The following is a 23,817-nucleotide window of genomic DNA, read 5'->3' on the forward strand; positions in this document are numbered from 1 at the left end:
GCTTCCTCTCTGAGGCTCCTGTGTGCCGAGACCCAGAAGTCCCCACTAAGGCCGTCTAAGAACGGCAGGATCTCTCACTAGTAAGAGATGCAGGCGTGGGTTTCTATCTTGATAAGACAACAAAAATAGCAACTTGTAAGACAAAGTGGCTGAAACACAATGTGTACCTTAAGTCAGTTATATAAGTCGCTCATGTCACATTTGCAAACAAAGAAGCAGCTAGGATATAAAAAAGCTAGACTTGAGTCTAAAAAGAGGAGGCCTGGGTTGAAATCTCAAGACTGAATTATTTCTCTGAGCCTCAGTTTCCTCATCTATAAAATAGAATTAGTAAGACCAAACATATAGAGTTAATATGAAGATGGAGAAAGAGAACTTGCACCCTTGCACAGATGTTTGATAAATGCTATTAAATACGTTTTGTGCAAAAAAGTTTTTATGCGTTTTAACTTAAATGTGATTTATTTAAATTCATTTTAAATTTTTTTTTTTACAAATAGTTTATTGTCAAATTAGTTTCCACATAACACTCAGTGCTCATCCCCACAAGTGTCCTCCTCCATGCCCATCCCCCCTTCCCCCCCACATCCATCAGTCCTCAGTTTTTGTCAGCATTCAAGAGTCTCTCATGGTTTGCCTCTCTCCCTTTCCATTTCCGCCCTTCTTCTCCCCCTTGTTCCTTCGTCATGTTCCTCCTAATCCTCCTATACGTGCAAACATATGATATTTGTCCTTCTCTGCCTGACTTATTTCGCTCAGCATAACACCCTCAAGGTCCATCCATGTTGCTACACATGGCCAGATTTCATTCTTTCTCATTGCCATGTAGTATTCCATGGTATAGATAAACCACATCTTCTTGATCCATTCATCTGTGGATGGACACTTAGGCTCTTTCCATGTTTTAGCTATTGTGGAGAGTGCTGCTATGAACGTTGGGGTACACGTGCTCCTATGCCTCAGCATTTCTGTATCCCTTGGGTAAATTCCTAGCAGTGCTATTGCTGGGTCATAGGGGAGTTCTATTGTTAGTTTCCTGAGGAACCTCCACACTGTTTTCCAGAGGGGCTGCACCAGTTTACATTCCCACCAACAGTGGAGGAGGGTGCCCGTTTCTCCACATCCTCGCCAGCATCTAGAGTTCTCTGATTTGCTCATTTTAGCCACTCTGACTGGCATGAGGTGGTATCTCAGTGTGGTTTTGATTTGTATTTCCCTGAAGAGGAGGGATGCTGAGCATCGTTTCATGTGTCTGTTGGCCATCTGGATGTCCTCTTTGGAGAAGTGTCTGTTCATGTCTTCTGCCCATTTCTTCACTGGGTTGTTTGTTTTTCGGGCGTGTAGTTTGGTGAGTTCCTTATAGATTCTGGATATTAACCCTTTATCTGATATGTCATTTGCAACTATCTTTTCCCATACTGTTGGTTGCCTATTAGTTTTCTGGGTTGTTTCCTTGGCTGTGCAGAAGCTTTTAATCTTGATGAGGTCCCAATCGTTTATTTTTGCTCTTGATTCCCTTGCTTTTGGGGATGTGTCAAGTAAGAAGTTGCTGCGGTGGAGGTCAAGGAGGTTGTTTCCTGCTTTCTCCTCTAGGGTGTTGATAGTTTCCTGTCTCACGTTCAGGTCCTTTATCCATTTTGAGTTGATTTTTGTGCATGGTGTGAGAAAATGACCTAGTTTCATTCTTCTGCATGTTGCTGTCCAATTCTCCCAACACCATCTGTTAAAAAGGCTGTCTTTTTTCCATTGGATATTCTTTCCTGCTTTGTCAAAGATCAGTTGGCTGTATACTTTTGGGTCCACTTCTGAGTTCTCAATTCTGTTCCATTGGTCTATGTGTCTGTTTTTGTGCCAATACCATACTGTCTTGATGATGACAGCTTTGTAGTAGAGGCTAAAGTCTGGGATGGTAATACCACCCGTTTTGGTTTTATTTTTCAGTATTACTTTGGCTATTCGGGGTCTTTTGTGGTTCCATACAAATTTTTGGATAGTTTGTTCTAGTTTTGAGAAGTATGCTGGTGCAATTTTGATTGGAATTGCATTGAATGTGTAGAGTGCTTTAGGTAGTAATGACATCTTAACTATATTTACTCTTCCTATCCATGAGCATGGAATGTTTTTCCATTTCTTTGTGTCTTCTTCAATTTCCTTCATAAGTTTTCTATAGTTTTCATCATACAGATCTCTTGTATCCTTGGTTAGGTTTATTCCTAGGTATTTTATGATTTTTTGTGCAATTGTGAATGGGATCAGTTTCTTGATTTCTCTTTCTGTTGCTTCATCATTGGTGTATAAAAATGCAACCGATTTCTGTACGTTGATTTTGTACCCTGCAACTTGGTAAATTTTTTTAATGTTTTATTTATTTCTAGGAGAGAGAGAGACAGCGTGAGCAGGGGAGGGTCAGAGAGAGAGGGAGTCACAGACTGAAACAGGCTCCAGGCTCTGAGCTGGCAGTCAGCACAGAGCCCGACGCGGGGCTCGAACCCACGAACCGCGAGATCATGACCTAAGCGAAAGTCGGACGCTTAACCGACTAAGCCACCCAGGCGCCCCAAAATTCATTTTAAATCTTAAACGGGCACCTGGGTGGCACAGTTGGTTGAGTGTCCGACTTCGGCTCAGGTCATGATCTCACAGTTTGTGAGTTCGAGCCCTGCGTCGGGCTCTGTGCTGACAGCTCTGAGCCTGAAGCTGCTTCGGATTCTGTGTCTCCCTCTCTCTGCCCCTCCCCCACTTGCACTCTGTCCCTCTCTTTCTCAAACATAAACATTTTTTAAAAAGTTTAAATCTCAAACATACTATCATAGAATTGGATTATTAATTCCAATTTTATGGTGAGGCTATGTCTTCATAGAATTGTCTTGCAACTTACAAAATTACACCTTCATATTCACTTATTCAAGACTAATACTGAAAAAATACTTGTTAACCACAAGCCCTGTCACACTGTTCGTGGCATGTGGAGATACAAGAATGAACAAAACATGAAACGCTGCTGTAGAAAGTGTGGGGGCAGATCCACAGGAAACAAAGAGGCCAGACGTACAGAGAGGGCGGTATTGTACATACTGTGCAGCACACTTAGCGGTGGGCGGGGGGTGTGGGGGCACTGCTGTGTGTGGTGGGTAGGACCCCCCCCCCCCACCGCCACTGACCCTGCTGTAACACCTCAGGGAAGACCTGAGGGATCAAGTGAACAAAACGCCCAGTTGAAGAATGAAAGTTCTCTATGAAAAATCTTACCCAATCCATGTGGAAGGAATGATAGACATGGAAAAGCACCATCTTTCAGACATAATTAAAAAGTGATTCCGATGACGCTCATGGCAGATGAAGTCACTAAGGGGACAAGCGGAGGGATCATGCTGACGTCATCGGACCCCCGGCTCCACCTGAGCAGCATGGACGTGAGGAACCGTGGCTGCATCACGAGAGGCAGCCGGAGGGAACACAGGCTACCCAGCTAGATTTGACATTCAGAAAAACAGTCAATAATTTGCATCTGAAAATATATAAATGTTTTTTGGAGATGTATGTGTCTTGCAATATATGGGACATAGTTATACTAAAAAAATTGTTTCTCTGGAATTCACACTTAGCATCCTGCACTTTTATTTGGTACATCTGACCAGCAGCACGGACAGGGTGTGAGGAAGCACCACCCAGGGAAGTGCTCTCGTGAAAAAACCAGGAGCTGAATAACGGACTTAGAGAACCAAGCCCCAGTTTTCAAAAGTGTGGGGGAAAGGGGAACGAGGTAAAGAACCCACAATGACAACACAGGTGAGTCCAGGACGTGGGACCTTCTGCAGGGCAGGGTCAGGGGTCGGAGGATGCTCTTACTAGAAGAGGCAGAAGAGACAAGGAATGTCATGCACGACCTTGCCGGTCCTGATCCCAATAGGTCAAGTGTAGAAGGACGTTTTTTAAAAATAATCAGGTAACCGGGGTGCCTGGGTGGCTTGGTCGGTTAAGCGTCCGACTTTCGCTTAGGTCATGATCTCGCGGTTCGTGGGTTCGAGCCCCGCGTGGGGCTCTGTGCTGACTGCCAGCTCGGAGCCTGGAGCCTGGAGCCTGTTTCAGTCTGTGACTCCCTCTCTCTCTGACCCTCCCCTGTTCACGCTCTCTCTCTCTCTCCTAGAAATAAATAAAACATTTAAAAAAAATAGTAATAATCAGGTAACCTATTTGGACTGAGTATTAAATTTGTCAAGTTTGGGAGTGGCACTGTGGCCACGTAAAGAAAAGCTCAGCTGCTTTAGATGTGCATCCTAAGCCCTGTGAGCTGAAACGGCATGTCTGGATTTTCCCTAACTGCAGCCCCCCACCCGTCCCCTCAGGAAGGGGCAGATGAAGGAGGGACAGAAAAACCCATGGTAACTGTTTGGTCTGGGTGGGTGTGTAGATGGGGCTCATTATACTCTCATGTTCTCATGTTTGCTGCGTGCTGGGGGGATGGGGCAGCAGTCACGCAGACACCGGGGAGCACACTGCATACAGCAGGAGCCCGGGGCACAGGGAGAGCAGGGAGAGAGGGGGCGAGCTCCGGGCCTGGTGAGGGGCCAGGGCGGACCTGCAGGCACTGTCGGGAGCTGCGGGCGGTTCTCCGGGCGGCGAGTGTGCAGGACTGCTTGGGGGGCCGTGCGGAGAGCAGGCTGAGGGGCAGGTGGAGGCAGGAGGCCACTCAGGTACGCTGCGCCCAGTTCAGTCGGGAGGTCAAGGCAGCAGCAGAGAGGAAGAGAGAAAGGCAGCTACTGGCTGTATTTTGAAGGCAGAGCCAATGGGATTTGCTAAGAGCCTGGACGTAGGATATGAAAAGAAGAAGGGAGTTAAAGCTAATGTTAAGACTCAGGGACAGCAAGTGCTGACGTGGCCAGGACAACACACGCCGCAGGACGCAGGTTTCAGGGAGGACCAGGCCTCAGGGTGACACGTGTTAAGGCTGAAGTGACTACCACATGTGCAAGTGGCATATACAGTAGGGTATACAAATCCAGAATTCAGAAAAGCCGTCCAAATATTAGGCCTCTGTTCTCAAAGCAGCCTTCCATGAAACGGGCCTGCCTAATTGTTCTTTCAGAAGAAAATTATGTAAAAAGAAGCCTATGGGCTTCTTGTGAGCAGACCGCTATGTCTGTCAAAGGTTATCCCATTCACACCAAAAATTACTGTGGTGCAAGCGCTGGACATCAGGCTCTTGATTGCCGAGGCGACCACTTTGAAAGAACGTCCGTATTGCCAGCTGTACGACAAGCCACCAGCGAGACAACCAGAAAAGGAACAAGGCCACTCCCACCTGTGAAGGTCCCCTTCCAGAAAAGCCAGGGTGACCTGGATAACTGGCCTGTGAGTGAGCCTGCTTTTCCCTTGCTGTACCCCAGTTCCCACCTTTATAGCTTATATGAGCCAATAAAGAGTGAGCCCTTGGAACCCCAAGCCCCCATCCTCAGAACCTAATAAAGGCAGAGCCTCAGGCCGGCTCCCTCTCTTGCTCTGCCTACGACTTGGCTGTGTGCCCCCGAGTGCCACATACCCTCTAGGACCCGTGAGTAATAACTCTTGCTCCTCAGAGGTCCCCAGTGGTTTGGCTGAACAGCGTCCTGTGACCGTAAGAACGAACACTGGCCCCTGGCACTCCAGGCTGAGACACCACGGACACAACTGCCTACAAGTCCGCCACGGCCCAGTGAGACGGGATGCGGCTGAAAGGCCCAGGCACAGGCGCCACCTTCTTCCCTCCCTCCCTTCCCCCTCTGCCCCCCCCGCCGTGAGCCCCCCTTCCAGGAGCTCCTGCCAGGCAGCTATGGGGCCGGAACTCCAGGGCGGGGCAGACAGGAAGTGGACATCCCCACCCCAGGCAGAAAGCGGTCAGGCTGACAACGTGCACAGCGGCTGGTGGCGAGGCGCAGGCGGGAGCCCCAGCAGGACTTTTCAGGACCGGACAGGCAACCCTGCTCGTTCCAAATTGTAAGATTCTCAAAGGGTACATCCAAGTGAGATATGTTTTAACTATTCTCACAGAGTGAAGCTCTGAAATTAGGATGAAATTAGGTGGTACTGAGGACAATTTACTTTTGGAATACAGGGGTAACTTGATTTTCTAACACTGTGAGTGAGTGAATGCACGTGATGAGGAAAATCGCCTGGGACTCTGGCCATGACTGGGCTTTCAGGCCTTGGAACAATGCTTTCCTCCCCGGCTTCTCCCTGAGATAGTGATTCAAGTCCTGGAGGGGCTCCCATGGAAGGAGGGAATCCCCAATCCAGAAACTTTCCAGGGAGAAGCAGGCTGGTGTTTGCAGAGGTTTCTGTCATTTAGATCCATTTTCTTTTCACATTATTTTCATATGCCCAAACAAAACTTCTAAAAGTTTAAATAATTAAAACTGGATCTTGGGAGACTTTATATCAGACTGAAGCAGGCACGGAAGTCGGATGTAGGGCAGTGAGTGGAGATGTCTGACCTGGCAAACTGAATATATGCCTCCTGCTCTCGGCCCCCAGTAGAGGAGCGCCCCGTTTCGATGTAGATGCACTGCGCACTGAGTGGGGGGCCTTCCTCCAGGGCCCCACCAGCGGCTGAGGCTTCCAGGGGACCCCTGCCAACCGCACGGCTCTGCACGGACATCACAATGCCTTTAACAGAGGAAACCAGGGCCTGCAGATACAAATAAAGTTTCAAAATTAAACATAAACAATGCATGTATTCAAGAAAGACAGGCTTGATAATTAAGCAGAGAAAAAAGGCCTAAAATTAATTTGTAAATAAAGACCCCTCTTAGCAAAAAGCTAAGCCCATGATCTTACTCTCCAAATCTGGTTTCCTCTCTATTCACCATCACAACAGAAATCTTAGCCAGTGTAATACAACAGGAAAAAGAAATAAAAGGCATATGAATCAGAAAGGAAGAATATGGCCCCTATTTACAGGTGACACAAATGTCTGTGTAGAAAACCCAAAGGAATTTACAAAAAACTCCTGGAACTAATATATGAGGGTAGCAAGGGTATAGGATACAAGATCAAAACACAAAATTGACTGTATTTTCAGGCACTCTCAATGAATATGTAAAATGATCTTTTTAAAGATGTATTACTATTTATAATAACCATACCAAAAAATGAAATACTTAAATAGAAATCAACAACATGCACAGGATCTGCATGCTGAAAACTATGAAGAACTGATGAAAGAAATCAAAGAAGACTTAACAAATAGACACACCGTGCTTCAGGACCACAAAACTCCCCAAGGGAATGTGAGTTCTCCCGATTTAATCTGTGGAACCCAGATCCATAAACCGCAAGTACAACAAACATGAAGAACACCACACCATGTCACATTATCATCAAAGTGCTTAAAACCAAGGATGAAGAGAAAACCTTAAAAGAGGTGGGGTGGGGGCAGGCATGTGGGGTAGGGACTTCACCTGGATAGGAATAAAGAGAAGTGTGACAGCAGGTCTCTGTGGGAAACAAAGCAAGCTGTAAGACAGTGCAGTCACATCTTTAAACTGGTGAAAAGAAAAAAAATGATCAACTTATAATTTTTTTTTTAAATTTTTTTTAATGTTTTATTTATTTCTAGGAGAGAGAGAGAGAGACAGCGTGAGCAGGGGAGGGTCAGAGAGAGGGAGTCACAGACTCTGAAACAGGCTCCAGGCTCTGAGCTGGCAGTCAGCACAGAGCCCGACGCGGAGCTCGAACCCACGAACCGCGAGATCATGACCTAAGCGAAAGTCGGACGCTTAACCGACTAAGCCACCCAGGCGCCCCTCAACTTATAATTCTTTAGTGAGGAAAACTTTCAAAAATGACAGGTAAAGCAAGATTTGTACACTAGACAGAAAACTACAAAGCACTATTGGAAGAGACGTAAGGTTTAAATATATGAAAGGTCACCCCTGTTCATGGATCAGAAAACTCAATACTGTCAAGATAGCAAAACTCCCAAAATTCCTCTATAAACTCAACATAATTTACATCAAAGTCTCAATTGGGTGTCTGAAGGAACTGACAAACTGATTCTAAAATTTATATGGAAATGCAGAAGGAACCCAAATACCCAAAGCAATCTTGAAAAAGACAAAGTTGGAAGACTCACAATTCTTGTTTTCAAAACTTACCACAAAGCTAAAGTACCCAAGACAGTGTGGTACTGGCATTAGGACAGGCATATAGATCAATGGAAAGAACTGAATGTCTGGAAATAAAACCTTATACTTATAGTCAATTGAGTTTCAATAAAAGTGCCGAAAAAATCCAATGGGGAAAGAAGAGTCTTAGCAGCAGTGCTGGGAAAGCTGGATATCAACATGCAGGCAGGTGGGTGGATTTGTGCCCTTATCTCACGTTAGACACGAAAATTAACTCAAAATCAGCCACAGATTTATTTTATTTTTTTAAATGTTGACTCATTTTTTGAGAGAGAGAGAGACAGAGTGTGAGTCAGGGAGAGGCAGAGAAAGAGGGAGACACAGAATCCAAAGCAGGCTCCAGGCTCTGAGCTGTCAGCACAGAGCCCGATGCGGGGCTCGAACTCACAAACCATGAGATCATGACCCGAGCCAAAGTCAGACACTTAACCGACTGAGCCCCCCAGGCACCCCTCAGCCAGATATTTAAATGTAAGACCTAAAACCATAAATTCTTATATATAATAATATATACACGTATGTATATGTATATATATGTATATGTGTACATACATGTGTATGTATATATTTATTCTGAGAGAGAAAGAGAAAGCATGCATGCACACAGGAGGGGCAGAGGAAGAGAGAGAATTCCAAGCAGGCTCCATACTGGCAACACAGAACCTGACCCAGGGCCCAAACTCATGAACCAGGAGATCATGACCTGAGCCAAAATTGAGTCGAACGCTTAGCCGACTGAGCCACCCAGGTGGCCCTAAAACCATAAATTCTTAGAAGAAAACAGAAGTAAACCTTCAAGACCTGGGATAGGCAAAGCATTCTTAAATATAACAACAAAAGTGTAAGTAATAAAAGAAAAAAAATGATAAATTGGAGTCCATCAGATTAAAAATGTTGTGCTTCAGAAGACACCAGCAAGACTGAAACCAAGCCGCAGATGTGGAGAGCTGCAAATTACAGATCCGACAAGGGACCTGTATCAGAATACAGAAAGAATGCTTACAGATGCAAAATAAGATATGAGTAACCCAATTAAAAAAGGAGCAAAAGATCTGAGCAGACATTTCACCAAAGATACACCAATGGCGAGAAGCACAGAGAAGGTGCTCCATGTAACTAGTCACGAGGGGACTGTAGTTTAAAGCCACAGTGAGACCTCACTTTACATCCAGTAGAACGGCTGACAGCAGGCAACCGCACCAGCAAGGAGGCGGAGGGTCCGGCCCCCGTCCGGTGCTGCTGGAGCGCAGACAAGTGCGCCCGCTCTGGAAAACACTGGCGGTTTCTCGGACACCTGAGGAGTGTACGTTCTCAGTCACTCACCACTGGGGGGCAGGGGGGCCTCAAATCTTCTCCCCAGCTCTCCTACTAGATCAGACGCTGAGATAAGGGGGGTGCGGTGGCGCAGAAGCGGAGCTGACCAGCAGACCCAATGCTGCGGACTCACCCGGGCCCCTCCCAGCTGGGTAGAGCCGTCCTCATACATCAGCGTCACCACCAGGGCCTCGGCCTCCTGGAGCACTTCCATCACTTGGCTTTGCTCCAAATCATCCAAATACCTAATATCACAAAAATGGTTTCCGCAGGCTCTGGGGTTCCCACAGTTTAGGTAGGCTTTGACCTCAGCAGCCTCTTCTTCCCAGGCCACATGTTTGCTTGCTCTCCCTGAAAACTTATGTGTACCATGTTTTCTTTTAAGAGTCACGTTTTCTCTTTTTTCATTATTCATATCTTCCTTTAGGAATTGTTTTCTTTTACATTCCTCTTTCTGCAGAACCGAAGCCTCCTGCTTCCACAGTGCAGGCAGACTGCTAGGAGCGGCCGGCGAGCTGACACTCTTCCGGTCGGGGTCAGCAGACAGCTGGCTCAAGAGTCCGACACCGGAGGGCTGAAGACAGGGCTTGATGGAAGCTTGTGACGTCCAGCTTGTAAAAGAAGTTAGATCCTGTAGAAAAACATTAAATATTTCACTAGCATATGGATTCCTAAGAGATCTATAAAGCAAACTAATTCCTCGTAGAACTCATCTAGGGTAAAGCTAGGGACACAGAGTCACATTATCTACGAGCAAACTTCCTAATGAAACCACGTAGTGTCTTCCAGGAGCGCGTATCTGAATCACGGGCTGGAATGGGCAGGACTTGCTCTGCCTGTGTGTGTAATGAGAGACGCCGTGGACAGGAGTCCCCTGCAGACGTGCGAGACTGAAGATGCCTAGTTTACGACTTCCAGGGAAAGGCCATTTACAAAGTGCCATCACCACAATGATCTGAGAACATGTTCATCTAGCTACTAAATTCTGTTTTGACACAGCCTGGCAGCAACCCTCTTCCTGTCTCTGTCTAGCACCGTGCAACCTCCATTCACAAATTCACAGACCGAGGGGAGAAGAGCATCTCTATCTCAGTACTGGACTCATTTAGAATAACATTTATTTTTCATATTTTGTGATATACTTATGTTGTTTTGAACAAACATATGTTAATAGTACTTTAAAAATAATTTTGAAGGAAAATGTCTCAATATTTGGTATATGGTCACAGAAAATTAAAAATTTAAGTTTATACTCACATTTTTATTGCAAAGAAATATTACATGGTTTTAAGAAAAGACTTCTAAGCATGAAATTATATTACATTAACAATTCTTGCATACTCAGAGGAGTATGCAAGAAAGGAATCTGAGGGGCGCCTGGGTGGCTCAGTCTGTTAAGTGGCCGATTCTTGATCTCGGCTTAGGCCATGCTATCATAGTTTGTGAGTTCAAGCCCCATGTCAGGGTCTGTGCAGACAGCACAGAGTATGTTTGGGATCTTCTCTCTCTCTCTGCCTCTCCATCTCTTTCTCTCTCAAAATAAACATTAAAAAATTAAAAAAAGAAAAAAGAAAAGGAGTTTGAGGAGCAAAAGGGAATATAAAAATTTGGATTGCTGAAGAATATCTTACAGATGTCACTCTTAAAGGGATACTTATGGATATTAAGTTACCAGAGTACAGTATTTAGATTTTGGTAGATATATTTTTAAGCAATGATGTAATCATTTTTAAAATGTCAAAATTATCAATACATTAGAAATCATGTCCTGTGAAACATTTTAAACTTGTTATGGATATTCTAAATGTTAACTTAAAAACACATCATCAGGTATATGGCTTTTCAAAATTATTTTGCAAGAAAGGAAGCAAAACATTGTTAAGGGAAAGCTGGCTTCCTGCCTGAGCGACAGAGGGGACACGGGGGAGCAGGGCTGGGAGGGAATCTCCGAAAATCCAAAGGCGGCTGCCCCCCCCACCCCATCAGAAGTCAGCTGCCTTTCCCTCCACCTGAGGGCCGACAATGAGCCTGCCCACTCGCGAGCAGGTCCCGCTGTCCCCATTGTACCACACGGAGTCTAAGTTAGACTGAGGCTGGGCCTTGCACACAGGTGGTTTGCTCCCTAGTCTACTGTCCTGGCCGCTGTGTCTCCCGTCCCAGGCCTTTGGTGATAGGACCTCTTGGGACGCCTGCCCTCGGGTCCACATCACACACCGCACCCGAGACTGGTGTCCCCCGCCTTCCGGAACCGCTCTGTATCCCAGCTGCCCCGGAGCCCCAGCTCTCTCACTAACCTGAACACTTCAGACAAGCCCTCCCCCACTCTCCAGAGATGGGGCTCTAGACTGACCGGCTCCTAATCACCCTGCAGATGTCCTGATTCTCAGGCCTATTTCTCACTCTTCAGACTACTTTCCCCACCACCCAGAAAAACCTAAACAAGACAGGGCAGAAACGGGCCAGCTGTCCCTCCCGCTGTCCTCGGGACGGACTCCTTCCGTGGCACCTGACATGCTTCTGTCTTCCCATCCCCCATCAAGCAGGTCCTCTATAAGCCCCTGGAGGACAAGGACTCAGTTCGTTATTCTCTGAAGCGTGGAATCCAGTGTCTAGCACACGCAGACACTTGAGAGCATGTGTTGGACAAGTGAAAAGTGATCTATTTAGAATCAATCATGTTTGCAATGATTTACCCTCTTTTCCAGCGATTGATTCTTCCCATCTTCAAGTACTGAACACTTAATATGGGATTTGTTCACCACTTCTGCAGCTTTTAAAGACACAAACAGGAAACGTGAGAGAAGCATTAACGAAGCATTGACATCTAAGTCATATGATTAGCTAAACAGAGAGTGGCCCTCCTGACAGGGGCACCCTACTATTTCCTGAGGTAAAACAATGTAGTCAAACTCATGCCCAAAGTGCACACGCCACAATAAACATATATGTAACATATCTTCAAATTCACTACACACAGATCCACCTAATCATGAAATGCTTATCAGAAATTATTACTTGGCATTTCCACTGAATACCTGAGTCAGAAAACCCAAGTTCAACATTTTACGGAAACCTTAAAAGTATTAAAGGTTTGAGGAAATTCTTACCTTTCTTTTTCTTTTGAGAGAAAGAGAGCACGTGTGAAAAGTGGAGGGACAGAAGGAGAGGGAGAGAGAGAATCTTGAGCAGGCTTTGCACTAAGCAGGAGCCAGGCATGGGGCTTGATTTCACGACTGACCGTGAGATCATGACCTGAGCTGAAATCAAGAGTCTGAGGCTTAACCGACTGAGCCACCCAGGTACCCTGAGGAAATTCTTATAAGCAATATTGCAATGAAACAGTTAGAGGTTCATTAAAACATCATTAATACAAACTTGTTTTCAATTTTGTTTCAATTTTAATAAGCCCGGGCTTATCAGTAAGTGATGGAGCCCACCCCAAACCCCTGGCAAACCCAGGACTCAGGTGTTTGTGCTCATAACCACTGTGATTTCTGACCTTCCACAACCACAGTAACCACCAAGACATGCAAACGGGAAACCTTTACAAAAGAAATAACTCAGGACAAATTCAACAAAAAGGCATGAGGCATTCAATGATGAAAACTTAAAATCTTTTAAGATGGCATAAAATAAGATTTATACAAATGGAATGACACGGCATCCAGATATGCACAAAATATTCAACTCTTCCAAAAATAAAGTTCCTGCAATTTCAATTAGAGAGCCCACGGAGCTCTTTTAATTGAAAAAATAATGTCAAAGCACATGAAATACTAAAGATCTGAAAACAGACCCAGAAGGTAAGTGAAAAACTAAATAAATAAAAGGCTTGCCCTGCTAGATTATCAGAACATGCTATAAAAGCCACTGCAATCAAATCCACATGGCATTTGAATAGGAATAATCAAAAAGTTTCTGGAAGAGAATAAACAACTCAGAAACTGACCCCAGGTTTATGATACTTTACTACAGAACAAAGATGGTATCTCAATTCAGTAGGAAAAAAGAGATTAATAAATAGGAATAGTAGCACCACTTCTAAGAGAAAATAATACTTTGGGAAAACCATTTGGAACAAAAATCATAAGGGGTTAATATCTGTGCTATACAACAGGCTCTTATACACTTCAAAAAAACACAATTCAATTTAAAAAAATGAGGGGGCGCCTGGGTGGCTCAGTTAAGCATCTGACTTCAGCTCAGGTCATGATCTCATGGTCCGTGGGTTTGAGCCCCGCGTCGGGCTCTGTGCTGACAGCTCAGAGCCTAGAGGCTGCTTCAGATTCTGTATCTCCCTCTCTCTCTGACCCTCCCACACTCATGCTCTCTCTCAAAAACAAACATTAAAAATATTTTTAATAAGAATAAAAAATGAGGCAAAGATAGGAAGAAGCAATGCACAGATTAGCAAATCCAAAGAGCAAATACACATGCTATAATACCCAAAGTCACTGCTGGTCAGGGAAATTTAAACAAATATAACTGAAATGGAAGTAAGAGGTAGTTTCAGGCATTGGTACAAATGTGAATAGTTAGAATCTTCTTGGAAAACAACCTCTCAAAACCTAGTGAAATTAAAAATACATGCATCACCCTTGGGAGCTGGGAAGAAAAGGACAGACCCACAGGTAGCAAAGAGAGGCCTCCAAGGTGCTACTGATGTTCTGTTTCTTGATCTGGGTGAAGGTTACAGGGTTGTTAAACTTGTGAAACACTGAGTTCTAAATTAGGAATATGTTTTGTGTGAATATGTGTGTGTGTGAGTGCACACCCTCAATAAAAACAGATACATATATATGCATATATATATATAAACGTTTTACATACAAACTGTATGAATCCTCTAACCAAACATCACTATTGGCTAGCTGTTTCACAGAAATATATGCAACAGTAAATAGGTTTAAACCAAAACATCTGCGGCAATATTGCTCTATGGCAAAGGATTGAACACAAAGTAGATGCCAATCAAGAGGGAACTCGAATAAATTAAGCACCATCCACACCATGAAGCACACAGCCACTGAAAAGAATGACTTAGAGCTTTGTTGGTTGCCTTGAAGATGCACGCAGAAATCTGTGACAATATGATCCTGTTTTTGAAACCAGGACCACACCTCCCCATTTACGTGCGCAAGTGTGTTACAGACGCCCACTGGCACAAGGGCCGGTCCCTGGGGGCTGACTCTGAGATGAAGGTGTGCATTGGGAAAGGTGACTGGGGAGTGCTCTCAGGTTCAACATACACGGAAGCATGACCGGAGGGGGACCAAGATGCAGTCACTACAAAGGCCTGCTCGGGACCTGGATGGCCTGTAGAGTTGTCGCCACTGGATCAAGGGAGCTGGGCCTTTCTATCCCAGCACCAACCAGTCACTGGATCGGTCGGTCCTGGGAAGGGGGTGTGTAGCTGGGGCGGCCACGGGTAGAGACTGTGTTGTAAGCAGCCGGCCGGCAACGCTCCCGGCAGCTGGGGTGCTGACTGGCCTAGCGCTGGTGCAGGGGGCCGGGTCCCACAGGGCTCACTGCGGCCCTACCCCGCGCTCCCGTGCGGCTCACAGTCGCTCACTGCAGACACGCTCGGAAAGCAGCTCCATCAGGATTCCAGTGCGCCTCTTCCTGGGGGAAACTTTGACGTTAATGTTAGTTTTTTATTTTTAAAAAAGTGTTTATTTGAGAGAGAGTGTGTGTGCACACAAGCGGGGAGAGCAGAGAGAGAAGGAGAGAGAGAATCCCAAGCTGGGCTCGAACCCAGGAAACCAGAGATCATGACTCCAGCCGAAACGGAGTCAGATGCCCAACTGACTGAACCACCCAGGCACCCCTTTTTAAAAACTTTTTTTAAAGCTTATTTTTTTTTTTAAATATTTTTATTTATTTCGAGGAGAGAGAGAGACAGCGTGAGCAGGGGAGGGTCAGAGAGAGGGAAACACAGACTCTGAAACAGGCTCCAGGCTCTGAGCTGGCAGTCAGCACAGAGCCCGACGCGGGGCTTGAACCCATGAACCGCGAGATCATGACCCAAGCGAAAGTCGGACGCTCAACCGACTAAGCCACCCAGGCGCCCCTTTTTAAAGCTTATTTTTATTGAAAGAGAGAGAGAAAGAGGCAGGGGAGGGGCAGAGAGAGAGAAAGAGACAGAATCCCAAGCAGACTCTGCACCATCAGCACAGAGCCCAGTGTGGGGCTCGAACTCATGAACCGTTAGATCATGACCTGAGCTGAGCTCAAGAGTTGGATGCTTAACCGAATGAGCCACCCAAGCGCCCCTTGGGGGAAACTTTTAAAAGCAAGGTTAATGGGACAGACTGCAGATCTTTGTGTCCCTCCTCTAGTACCCATTCTAGAGGCCCCTCACCCTGGCCTAGCACCTCTGCTGGTGTACACAGCTCCCCCGATGGTTTCCTGAACCCTCATCCCTGAGAGGTGCAAACCCCTGGTCACCATACCCTCCTCAGGCACGGGTCACTGAATCTGCCCTCAGGTTTAGAGAGGAGATAGAGAGTGACTAGTGCTATCACCCGGCACCACGGGTAAGCGTCCCCCCACCATCAAGTAACCGCAGCCCTGACTTCTAGCGACCAGGAAGCAAACAGGCGGGAGGCAGATTCCGTGCCTGCCTACCAGCTCTTGGTATGAGGATACGAAGTGACGGGGCAGCAGCCGTAGCTTCGCACTGCACGGTATTCATGTGCGCCCTAGAGGGCGTCCCCCCCTGGCGGCCAAGACTAAATGTGCAGGAGCCAGAGGTGCTGGAGGACAGACACACAGTCACTGACTGGAGCACTGGCAGTGATGGTAGGCAGGAGCACGCGCACATCTACCTTTTGGTTTGCAGGCCCCTTAACTACGTGTGCCGGGGACACGGCCCCTGTACCGGTCACTGAGGTAGAGTACTGCGCCCTGGAGGTTGCTGCCTCGTGCTGGTGCCCAAGCTGTGCCTGCCACTAGCCATGCCACCCTGTCAGGGTGGTGTTTCTGGATGTGGCTGAAAGAACACATGGGTCCCCTGGTCATGTGCCCAGAGCAGCTCCCTGGCTGCACGGCAGGGCCCCACGCTCAAGGTAATGCTTGTGGACCATCAGTGGATCAACTCCTCTGAGCTGTGGACAGAGAAACTCACTGACGCCCTGCAAACAGGAAAGGGAAACCCACGCCTGTAACGTGTCGATTCCAGTCAAGATAAATCACCTTTGGGGGCACAAAGGGCTGTGTTGTCAACTTGCCACCAAGTGACTGTTCCCTCAAAGGATAGTATTACTGGGGACTCCGCATTTGGCGTGTTGGAGGGCTGGACTGGTGTGCCTGGATTGGCCGCAGTGAGTGTGAGCGCAGACGGCTGGGTCCCTCCACCCCGGCCCACGGCCACTCACTAAAGAGCCCCAGATGCTTGTGCTGCGACAGCAGGCAGCAGGCTAGTGCATGTCAGCTGGCCAAGTCACTCCGTTTTTTCCTTCAACACTCAATCTCCAGGAGCTGCTCCGTGTCGGCCTTGACTGGGTTCTTTACAGTTCCTTACTCCTCGGTAGCCAATCCCATTACTAGTTAATGTGCCGTGTCTCTCCGTGTTCACACTACCCAAAGGTGGTCTCACCTGACCCCCTGGCTGGCGCAGGTCTCACACACTCCCCTAGCATGCTGGTCCAGAGCCTCTTGGCTAGGTTGTTGACTTAATGGCCAGGAGGGAAGGAGGCAGCAGCTCCTTAGGAAGCATGTACTTTTTCAGAAGCGTCCTACATCGTCTTCAGCAATGGCGGGCCAACGGGATACTAGCCTTTAACAGAGAAGTGGCCATTCTTGCAGTTCCTGGAAGCATCCGGCTGTCCCTGTCCAGGACCTCAGGGTCTAGTCTTTCCCTCCTCATCAAGGCCCTGACCTTGAGGAAGCACACCTCCCTGGGCAGAGAATCCAACCTTTTCTAGAGCTCTACAAGTGTTGGATTAAGCAGTGGCCCTGTGGCTGTGACTGGTCTTTTTTAGGCTACCAGGGAAGCCCTGTGCTTACCACAGTTAGCCTTTAACTGCTAATTAATCACCCTCAGCCTCTGTTTTTTTCCCCCAAAGGATGTGTTATTCCTAGCCACAGCCACCAATTCCACTGTCTGCCACTGTCTCATGCTTTGCAAATCCGCAGCACGGTCCCACAGCATCCAGCCTCGCCACCATCATCCCTCGTCCGGCTCAAATCGTGATGGAGTCATCGGTGCCGGTCTGTCTGAGGATGACCAAAGTCCTAAATGCCAGGTCTGCTTTCCTAGACCACTCCTGGCGCAGCCACAGGAGATCAGGGTCCCGGGAACCGCACTGAGCATCACCCACAGGAAGCTTACGGGGGAGGGAAGGACGGAGAGGAAGGGGCGCAAACGTGATCATGATACACGCGCAAGGCAGGCCCCAGGTGGTCCCGTCAGAAGAAGCGGGGAGAGGCCCAGACAGCCCAGCGCAGCCTCATACGCAGGCTGTGATTACAATCACAGAGAGGGGCACAGATATAAGAGCGACGTACTAAGTTATCCGCACGGGTTAGCAATGAGAGGGCTCAACAAAGCAAAAGCCTAAACTAAGAAGACAAGGCACAGATGTACGCTATGTGCCTGTATGTGTAAGAACGTAAAAAAAATTTTTTGAATGTGGAATCAGGGACTTCTTTGGTTTTTAAAAAATCTCCTGGAGTACTACAAACAAAAGAGACCTCCCCAAAATACTGAGGAAAACATTTACAATATATGTACCAGAAGAGTTCTCCACATGTAAGTAATGTTTGTAGAAAGCTCTTTCAAATCACTAAGAGAGGAATTCACAGCCAAACCCATGTGGGACAGCATTCGGAGCCGAGAACACCTTGCTCTGCCTCAACGAGTTCAAAGCGCCCTAAAGAGAAGCCCAAGAACTTCAGTTATGTTCTCTCAACTGAGCGGCAAAGGACTGCAAGACGGCTTACTTCTAAGGCACCCTGGGGGAAGCATTTTGTAAAATGGTGCTTTCCTCAGTTGAGTGAAGAGAGAGAAAAGGTAAAGCAGAGGATGAGGTTGGAAAATGTCACATTTGGAAGTCACAGGCCAATCTGAGTGGGGTGTGGAGTGAGAGGGGCCACGGTGGGACACAAGACTACAAAGGGCCGGCAAGGGTCCCTGCGGGCACAGGGGAGGTTTCCACAGGTGCACTCTGCAGAGGGCAGGATGAGGGCTGAGCTAGTTCGAGCAAAGGCATGAAGGCAAGTCCAGAGCGGCAATAACGCAGGTAAATGGCCAATTAGGACGCCACTGCAAACATCCCAGTGAGGAGGAGCGGAGGCTGGTATGAGGGTGGCAGGGACCGAAATCCCACACCTAGCAGCGCTTGCTAAGGATTTTACATTTACTTAATAGAAATAAAATACAAAATGTTTGTCCATTATACTCTTGACCACAATGAATATAATCAAAATAGATCTACTTGGTCATTTAGCTTTATGTTATTTGTCCTTGAAATCACAGAGATTTCTACAGATGGGGGAAATAACAGACACAATTCCTATTAATGAACTGGATTTTCATAAATATGGGGGGGAGGGTCACAAATTGTAATTAATTTAGAAATGTCTGTAAAAGTTTTTGTTTTGGAAGACACCATATTTACACCTGAGCTGTTAGAATGAAAAATAATTTGGAAAAATAAATGTGTAGTAGAATGTGTATTTGATTTCTACAGGTCCTTAGGCAAAACAAGAGATAATCTTCTAATAAACGTATTTAATCATATGCATAGCCATACACATAGCAGCAGGTGAGCCACCAGCCCTGAAATCACCCTGCAAACTCCTCTTCCCCTGGTATTTACCAAAGACTTTCAACAGTATTATTGAACCATCAATTTCTGTGAAAATTTAAGTCAGATGAACCCAATTTTCAACCTAGTTTATTATTTTTTAAAATATTTTATTTATTTATGAGAGAGAGACAGACAGTGTGAGCAGGGGAGGGTCAGAGAGAGAGGGAGACACAGAATCTGAAACAGGCTCCAAGCTGGCTGTCAGCACAGAGCCTGATGCGGGGCTCGAACCCATGAACCATGAGATCACGACCTGAGCCGAAGTCGGATGCTTAGCCAACTGAGCCACCCAGGTGCTCCTTTGCAACCAAGTTTAAATGCATATGGATTGGGGCACGTGGTTGAACATCTGACTCTTGATTTCAGCTCAGGTCATGATCTCAGGGTCATAGAATCAAGCTCTGCATTGGGCTCCACGGTAAGCATGGAACCTGCTTATGAAGATATTCTCTATCCCTGCCTGCCCCCGCCTCCTCCCCAACTTATGCACTCTCTCTAAAAAAAAAAAAGAAGGAAAGGTATAAATAAGGGTTAAGGTACAAACCTAAGCTACAGGCACAAAAGACTCAACAATACAATGGCTTAAAGAACAAAGTTTATTTCCCTTTCGTGTTCTGAGTGCGTGTTCTCAGCTGGCTGCAAATGTCTCATGAAGTCTCTCCAGGACTGGGGTTTCCAACACATTCCACAATCCTCTAGACACGGTTATCATTTGCAGAGTCTGAAAGGAGCGGTTTGAGGTTCCTACTGGGGGGAAGGAAAGAGGCCAGCTAGGGAGCAAGTTGAATGTCTTTGGGCCTACTCTGGAAATGGCACACACCACCTGAGCACACGTCCCACAGACAGGAAACCAGGTCACACCTGACTGCAAGGACACTGAGTCATGCAGTCTGATCCTGCTCCTCGGAAGGACAAGGTGGTGTTGTGGACATGTAATCGCTGCCAAAAAGGCCTCTGGAGTAACACAGAATGGCCACCAGGAAGTGGCAGGGACCAGGAGGTGGCGGTGAGGAAGTGCCAGTCAGGACGATGGTTACCTTTGAACAGGAGAGAGTTTGAACTGAGAAGGAAATGTTCAGGTCTTGAAGATGCATTACATGGATGTCCTCTTCATATTAATTCATTAAATTGTAGTTTAAGTTTTTGCATATTTTGTTTTTCACAGCAAAGGGTTTTTAAATAAGATCAATTCTGCAGCAAGAAGATATATGTAATCCATCCCTTACTGCATGTGCATCGCAAAATCCCTTAGTGTAGCCCACCAGAAACGCAGACCTTGAATGACATGTAACGGTAATGTTGTTTGGTGTTACTTGTTTGAAATAAGAAATATTTGTAGTTATTCTTGCTGATTGAGGAGCTCGATTTTTGTATTTATTTGGTATGAAATGGGCTTTAGAAATGAAACGCCAAATACAGTATCTTACTTGTAAAGAGGTAAAGGTCTGATGCAGTAACAACTCAGCATGTGACAAGGGGCCAGGAATGAACTAGATCTTAGGTCCAGCATCATTCATCAATAACCCACCAGCAACCAATTTAATCAAATCCATATGAAATAAGAAACCGAACTGGTGGGAGTCTGTGGCAGACAGACTCCAGGGTGGTCCCAAGACCCCTGCCTCCTAGTACTCACACCCTTAAGCGTGGGTGGTACTTACTGGCTCACTCCTTACCCACAGAGTACAGCAACAGTGACAGGATGTTCCCAATTAACTTTGCAGACGACCGTGATGACAGTCTTGCCAGGGAGAAAGTAAGCTGCTATCACTGTAAAGCCAGGCCTAAGGAGAACCACGTGAAAAGGAACTGAAGGTGTCTTAGAGCCACAACCACTCAAGGCCCTCAGTCCAAAAGCCTACAAGGAACTCAATCTGCCAACAAGCATGTGAACTGGAAGCAAATGCTTCCCCATTCGGGCCTCAGGTGAGACCAAGGCCCCGGCTGACACTTCTGTGTCAATACAGACACAGACAATACAGAATCCATATGAAAACTCCACTATTTTTCCAAATCCATTGACATTTGACAGAAAAATACCATTATTTGTTCCCATTACCTCTCAGTAAATGTATGAAAACTAGAATTTTATGGGGTATTAGAGAACATGACAAGAGTTCACAGGATGGACTGATGGCCATAAATCTTGATTTCAACACTCACACTAAAGCTAACAGAGACATTTTACAATTGCTATCATTTTTTTAATACTATCGGTTTTTAAAGAGAAGTACATTTCTTCCTGTCAAATACACATTGCTCTTTTATTTTAGAAAGTATACAGAATAAGGGAGAAGGCTCTTCCTATCTGCCTCTCACCACTCCCCAAAACACTATCAATTGCTAGGTAGGTAGTCCATACCCAAAAATTCTTACCAGTTCATTAATGACTTCTACTGTAACAAGGCTCATGAGTAACAGGTGCCTGACTATGAACAGATTGAAATGTTAAGTGCTACCTATATTTTCCTCAAGAAATTGCACATATATAAATTATGACTGTATTAAAATATACCCATATATCATTAACCTAGATTTACTAGGTGCAAATATTTGGTCATCCTTCTCAATCTATCAATCTCTCTTCTGGTAGATAGATAATTGATTAATAGATGATAGATAACTAGATGATAGTTGATAAAGATAGATAGATAGATACATAGATGAATCATTAGAAACTAAATTACACATTATGGACATGACACCTCATTTTTAAATACTTCACCATGCATTTCCTAGGAATAAATCCATTCTGCCAAATAACCATAATATTACAACACTTATGAAAATCAACAATAGTTCCATAATATCAGTATCTAATTCCTAGTTAATTTTCCTCAATTTTGCCAAATAAACTTTTACTAAGCTATATTCAAAAAAAAAAGAAACTGCACATATATAGCTTTTGCACAATTTGTCAATCCTCTCAACTATTTCATCACAATTACTCAATTGTATCTCAATCATAGATAACTTACTCTGTAGAAAAGAAACAACAAATTGGCCCAAACTTAAATATAAAAAAAGAAAACTTCGCTAGTAAAAAAAATAACTGGTGTTCCAAATATTTCAGTCACACTGGTGAGTTTATGTCACTATTATTATGTATGATGTCAAAAACACATATACACAGATATGTTGATCTTTGCCACCTAGGAGTTTATTCATTTCTCTGGCAGCATAATACACACTCTGTTAAAAAATACTTCTCTTGTCCACCACACCTAGTAAGCAAATACTTTGTCAATGTACGTTCAGTGACCCAAGAGCTAAGGCTGAAGCCAGGGGCATTTTGAAAGGGCCCATCTCTGCCGAGGTCACTTACACAGCCAGTGCAGATTCTCAGCAAATGTTTGGCATAAATGCCTGGAACAAGGAAGAGAGTGCTACATTTTAAAGCATTAAGGACTAAGAAAATGTGAAGTTTAGCAAGCAGCAGCTCAGTCATCACTGAATGAGAGGAAACCAAGAGTAGCTGGCCTCCCTATACAATGTAAGGTTCCTTAGAATAATTCTGCTGGTTCATTTTCAAGCCTTAGTTAAGGTAACTAAAGACAGATAGATTCAGAAAAATTACTCACTCTTTTCACTCCCTCTCCAATGCTTAGACTCCACTAAGTCACCTGAGTGCAGAGCAGACATAATCTTCTGAGCAACACTGGAGAGCGGTATCTTACAGGGATCAATGCCTACAAATGCCTCATAATTTTCCATTTTCATAAATCCTAAACATAAGATAAACATAATATCCATATATTAATTTTATTTCAAAATTAAGAAGTTATTTGAAAAAATGTTATATATGGAGATATTCATAAAAATTACTCTCTATTAATGACCACATAAAATAGGGATCAATTACCTCCGTAATTACCAATACAACAACAGCAAGAAGGCGGCAAAATGGTTAGAGCCTCAACTGGAATATTATGGTAAACAGGTAACAAAGAATACATTTTCTAGTTAACCAATTTTGAAGCAAGCAATCTATTCATATACTTCCTGAGCTCTGAAACAAATGGCTGTTATATATAATCTTCAATTATACAAATCTAGTAACAAACATTTTTAATAAATAGACTTCGGTAATTATGATAGACACACAACCTGACATCATTTCATGTACACCACTCAGCTGTACTGGCCCCTGGGCTGAGTAGGTCTGGAAGGGACAGTACAAATCACCAAGTAGCTGGTCATATGGCACTAATCTAAACAGAATTTGCTGTTCCATGAGCCAGGAAACCAGGTGACATATTTTTGCACATTACTGGAGAAAAAAAATTTTAAGTAAATTCTCTTTCCACTAAAAGGAATAAAAGTCACCCATGAGGAACTAACAGCAAAATCTTAGACAAAATTTATTATTACAAATTTTCAAGCTTATCCAGATTTACTTAATAAATATAAATTTTTAAAGAATGCACAAATATAATAATAGGCAAAATAATTTTGTTCAACAGATTATAAAAATTATCAGGCCTTATTGGTTAACTAAGCATACCCATTTTCTGATGGTTATAGCTAAA

At 45.1% G+C, this 23,817-nt stretch overlaps 1 protein-coding gene across 1 annotated transcript in view; it reads right to left on the minus strand.

Moving 5' to 3' along the window:
- The window catches only part of POLN (DNA polymerase nu), a 165,542-nt gene that overhangs the window by 124,885 nt on the left and 16,840 nt on the right, over window positions 1-23,817 (minus strand). Inside the window, exons 2-5 of the mRNA XM_039232153.1 lie at window positions 22,870-23,013; window positions 12,170-12,246; window positions 9,610-10,107; window positions 6,471-6,664 (exon numbers count right to left, since the gene is read on the minus strand). Of these exons, the coding sequence (XP_039088084.1) occupies window positions 6,471-6,664; window positions 9,610-10,107; window positions 12,170-12,246; window positions 22,870-23,008 (908 nt within the window). The 5' untranslated portion in view covers window positions 23,009-23,013. The remainder of the gene's footprint in view (window positions 1-6,470; window positions 6,665-9,609; window positions 10,108-12,169; window positions 12,247-22,869; window positions 23,014-23,817) is intronic.

This window comes from Hyaena hyaena, unplaced genomic scaffold, assembly GCF_003009895.1.
Source record: "Hyaena hyaena isolate Hyena2069 unplaced genomic scaffold, ASM300989v1 scaffold_63, whole genome shotgun sequence".
Classification (NCBI taxonomy): Eukaryota; Metazoa; Chordata; class Mammalia; order Carnivora; family Hyaenidae; genus Hyaena; species Hyaena hyaena.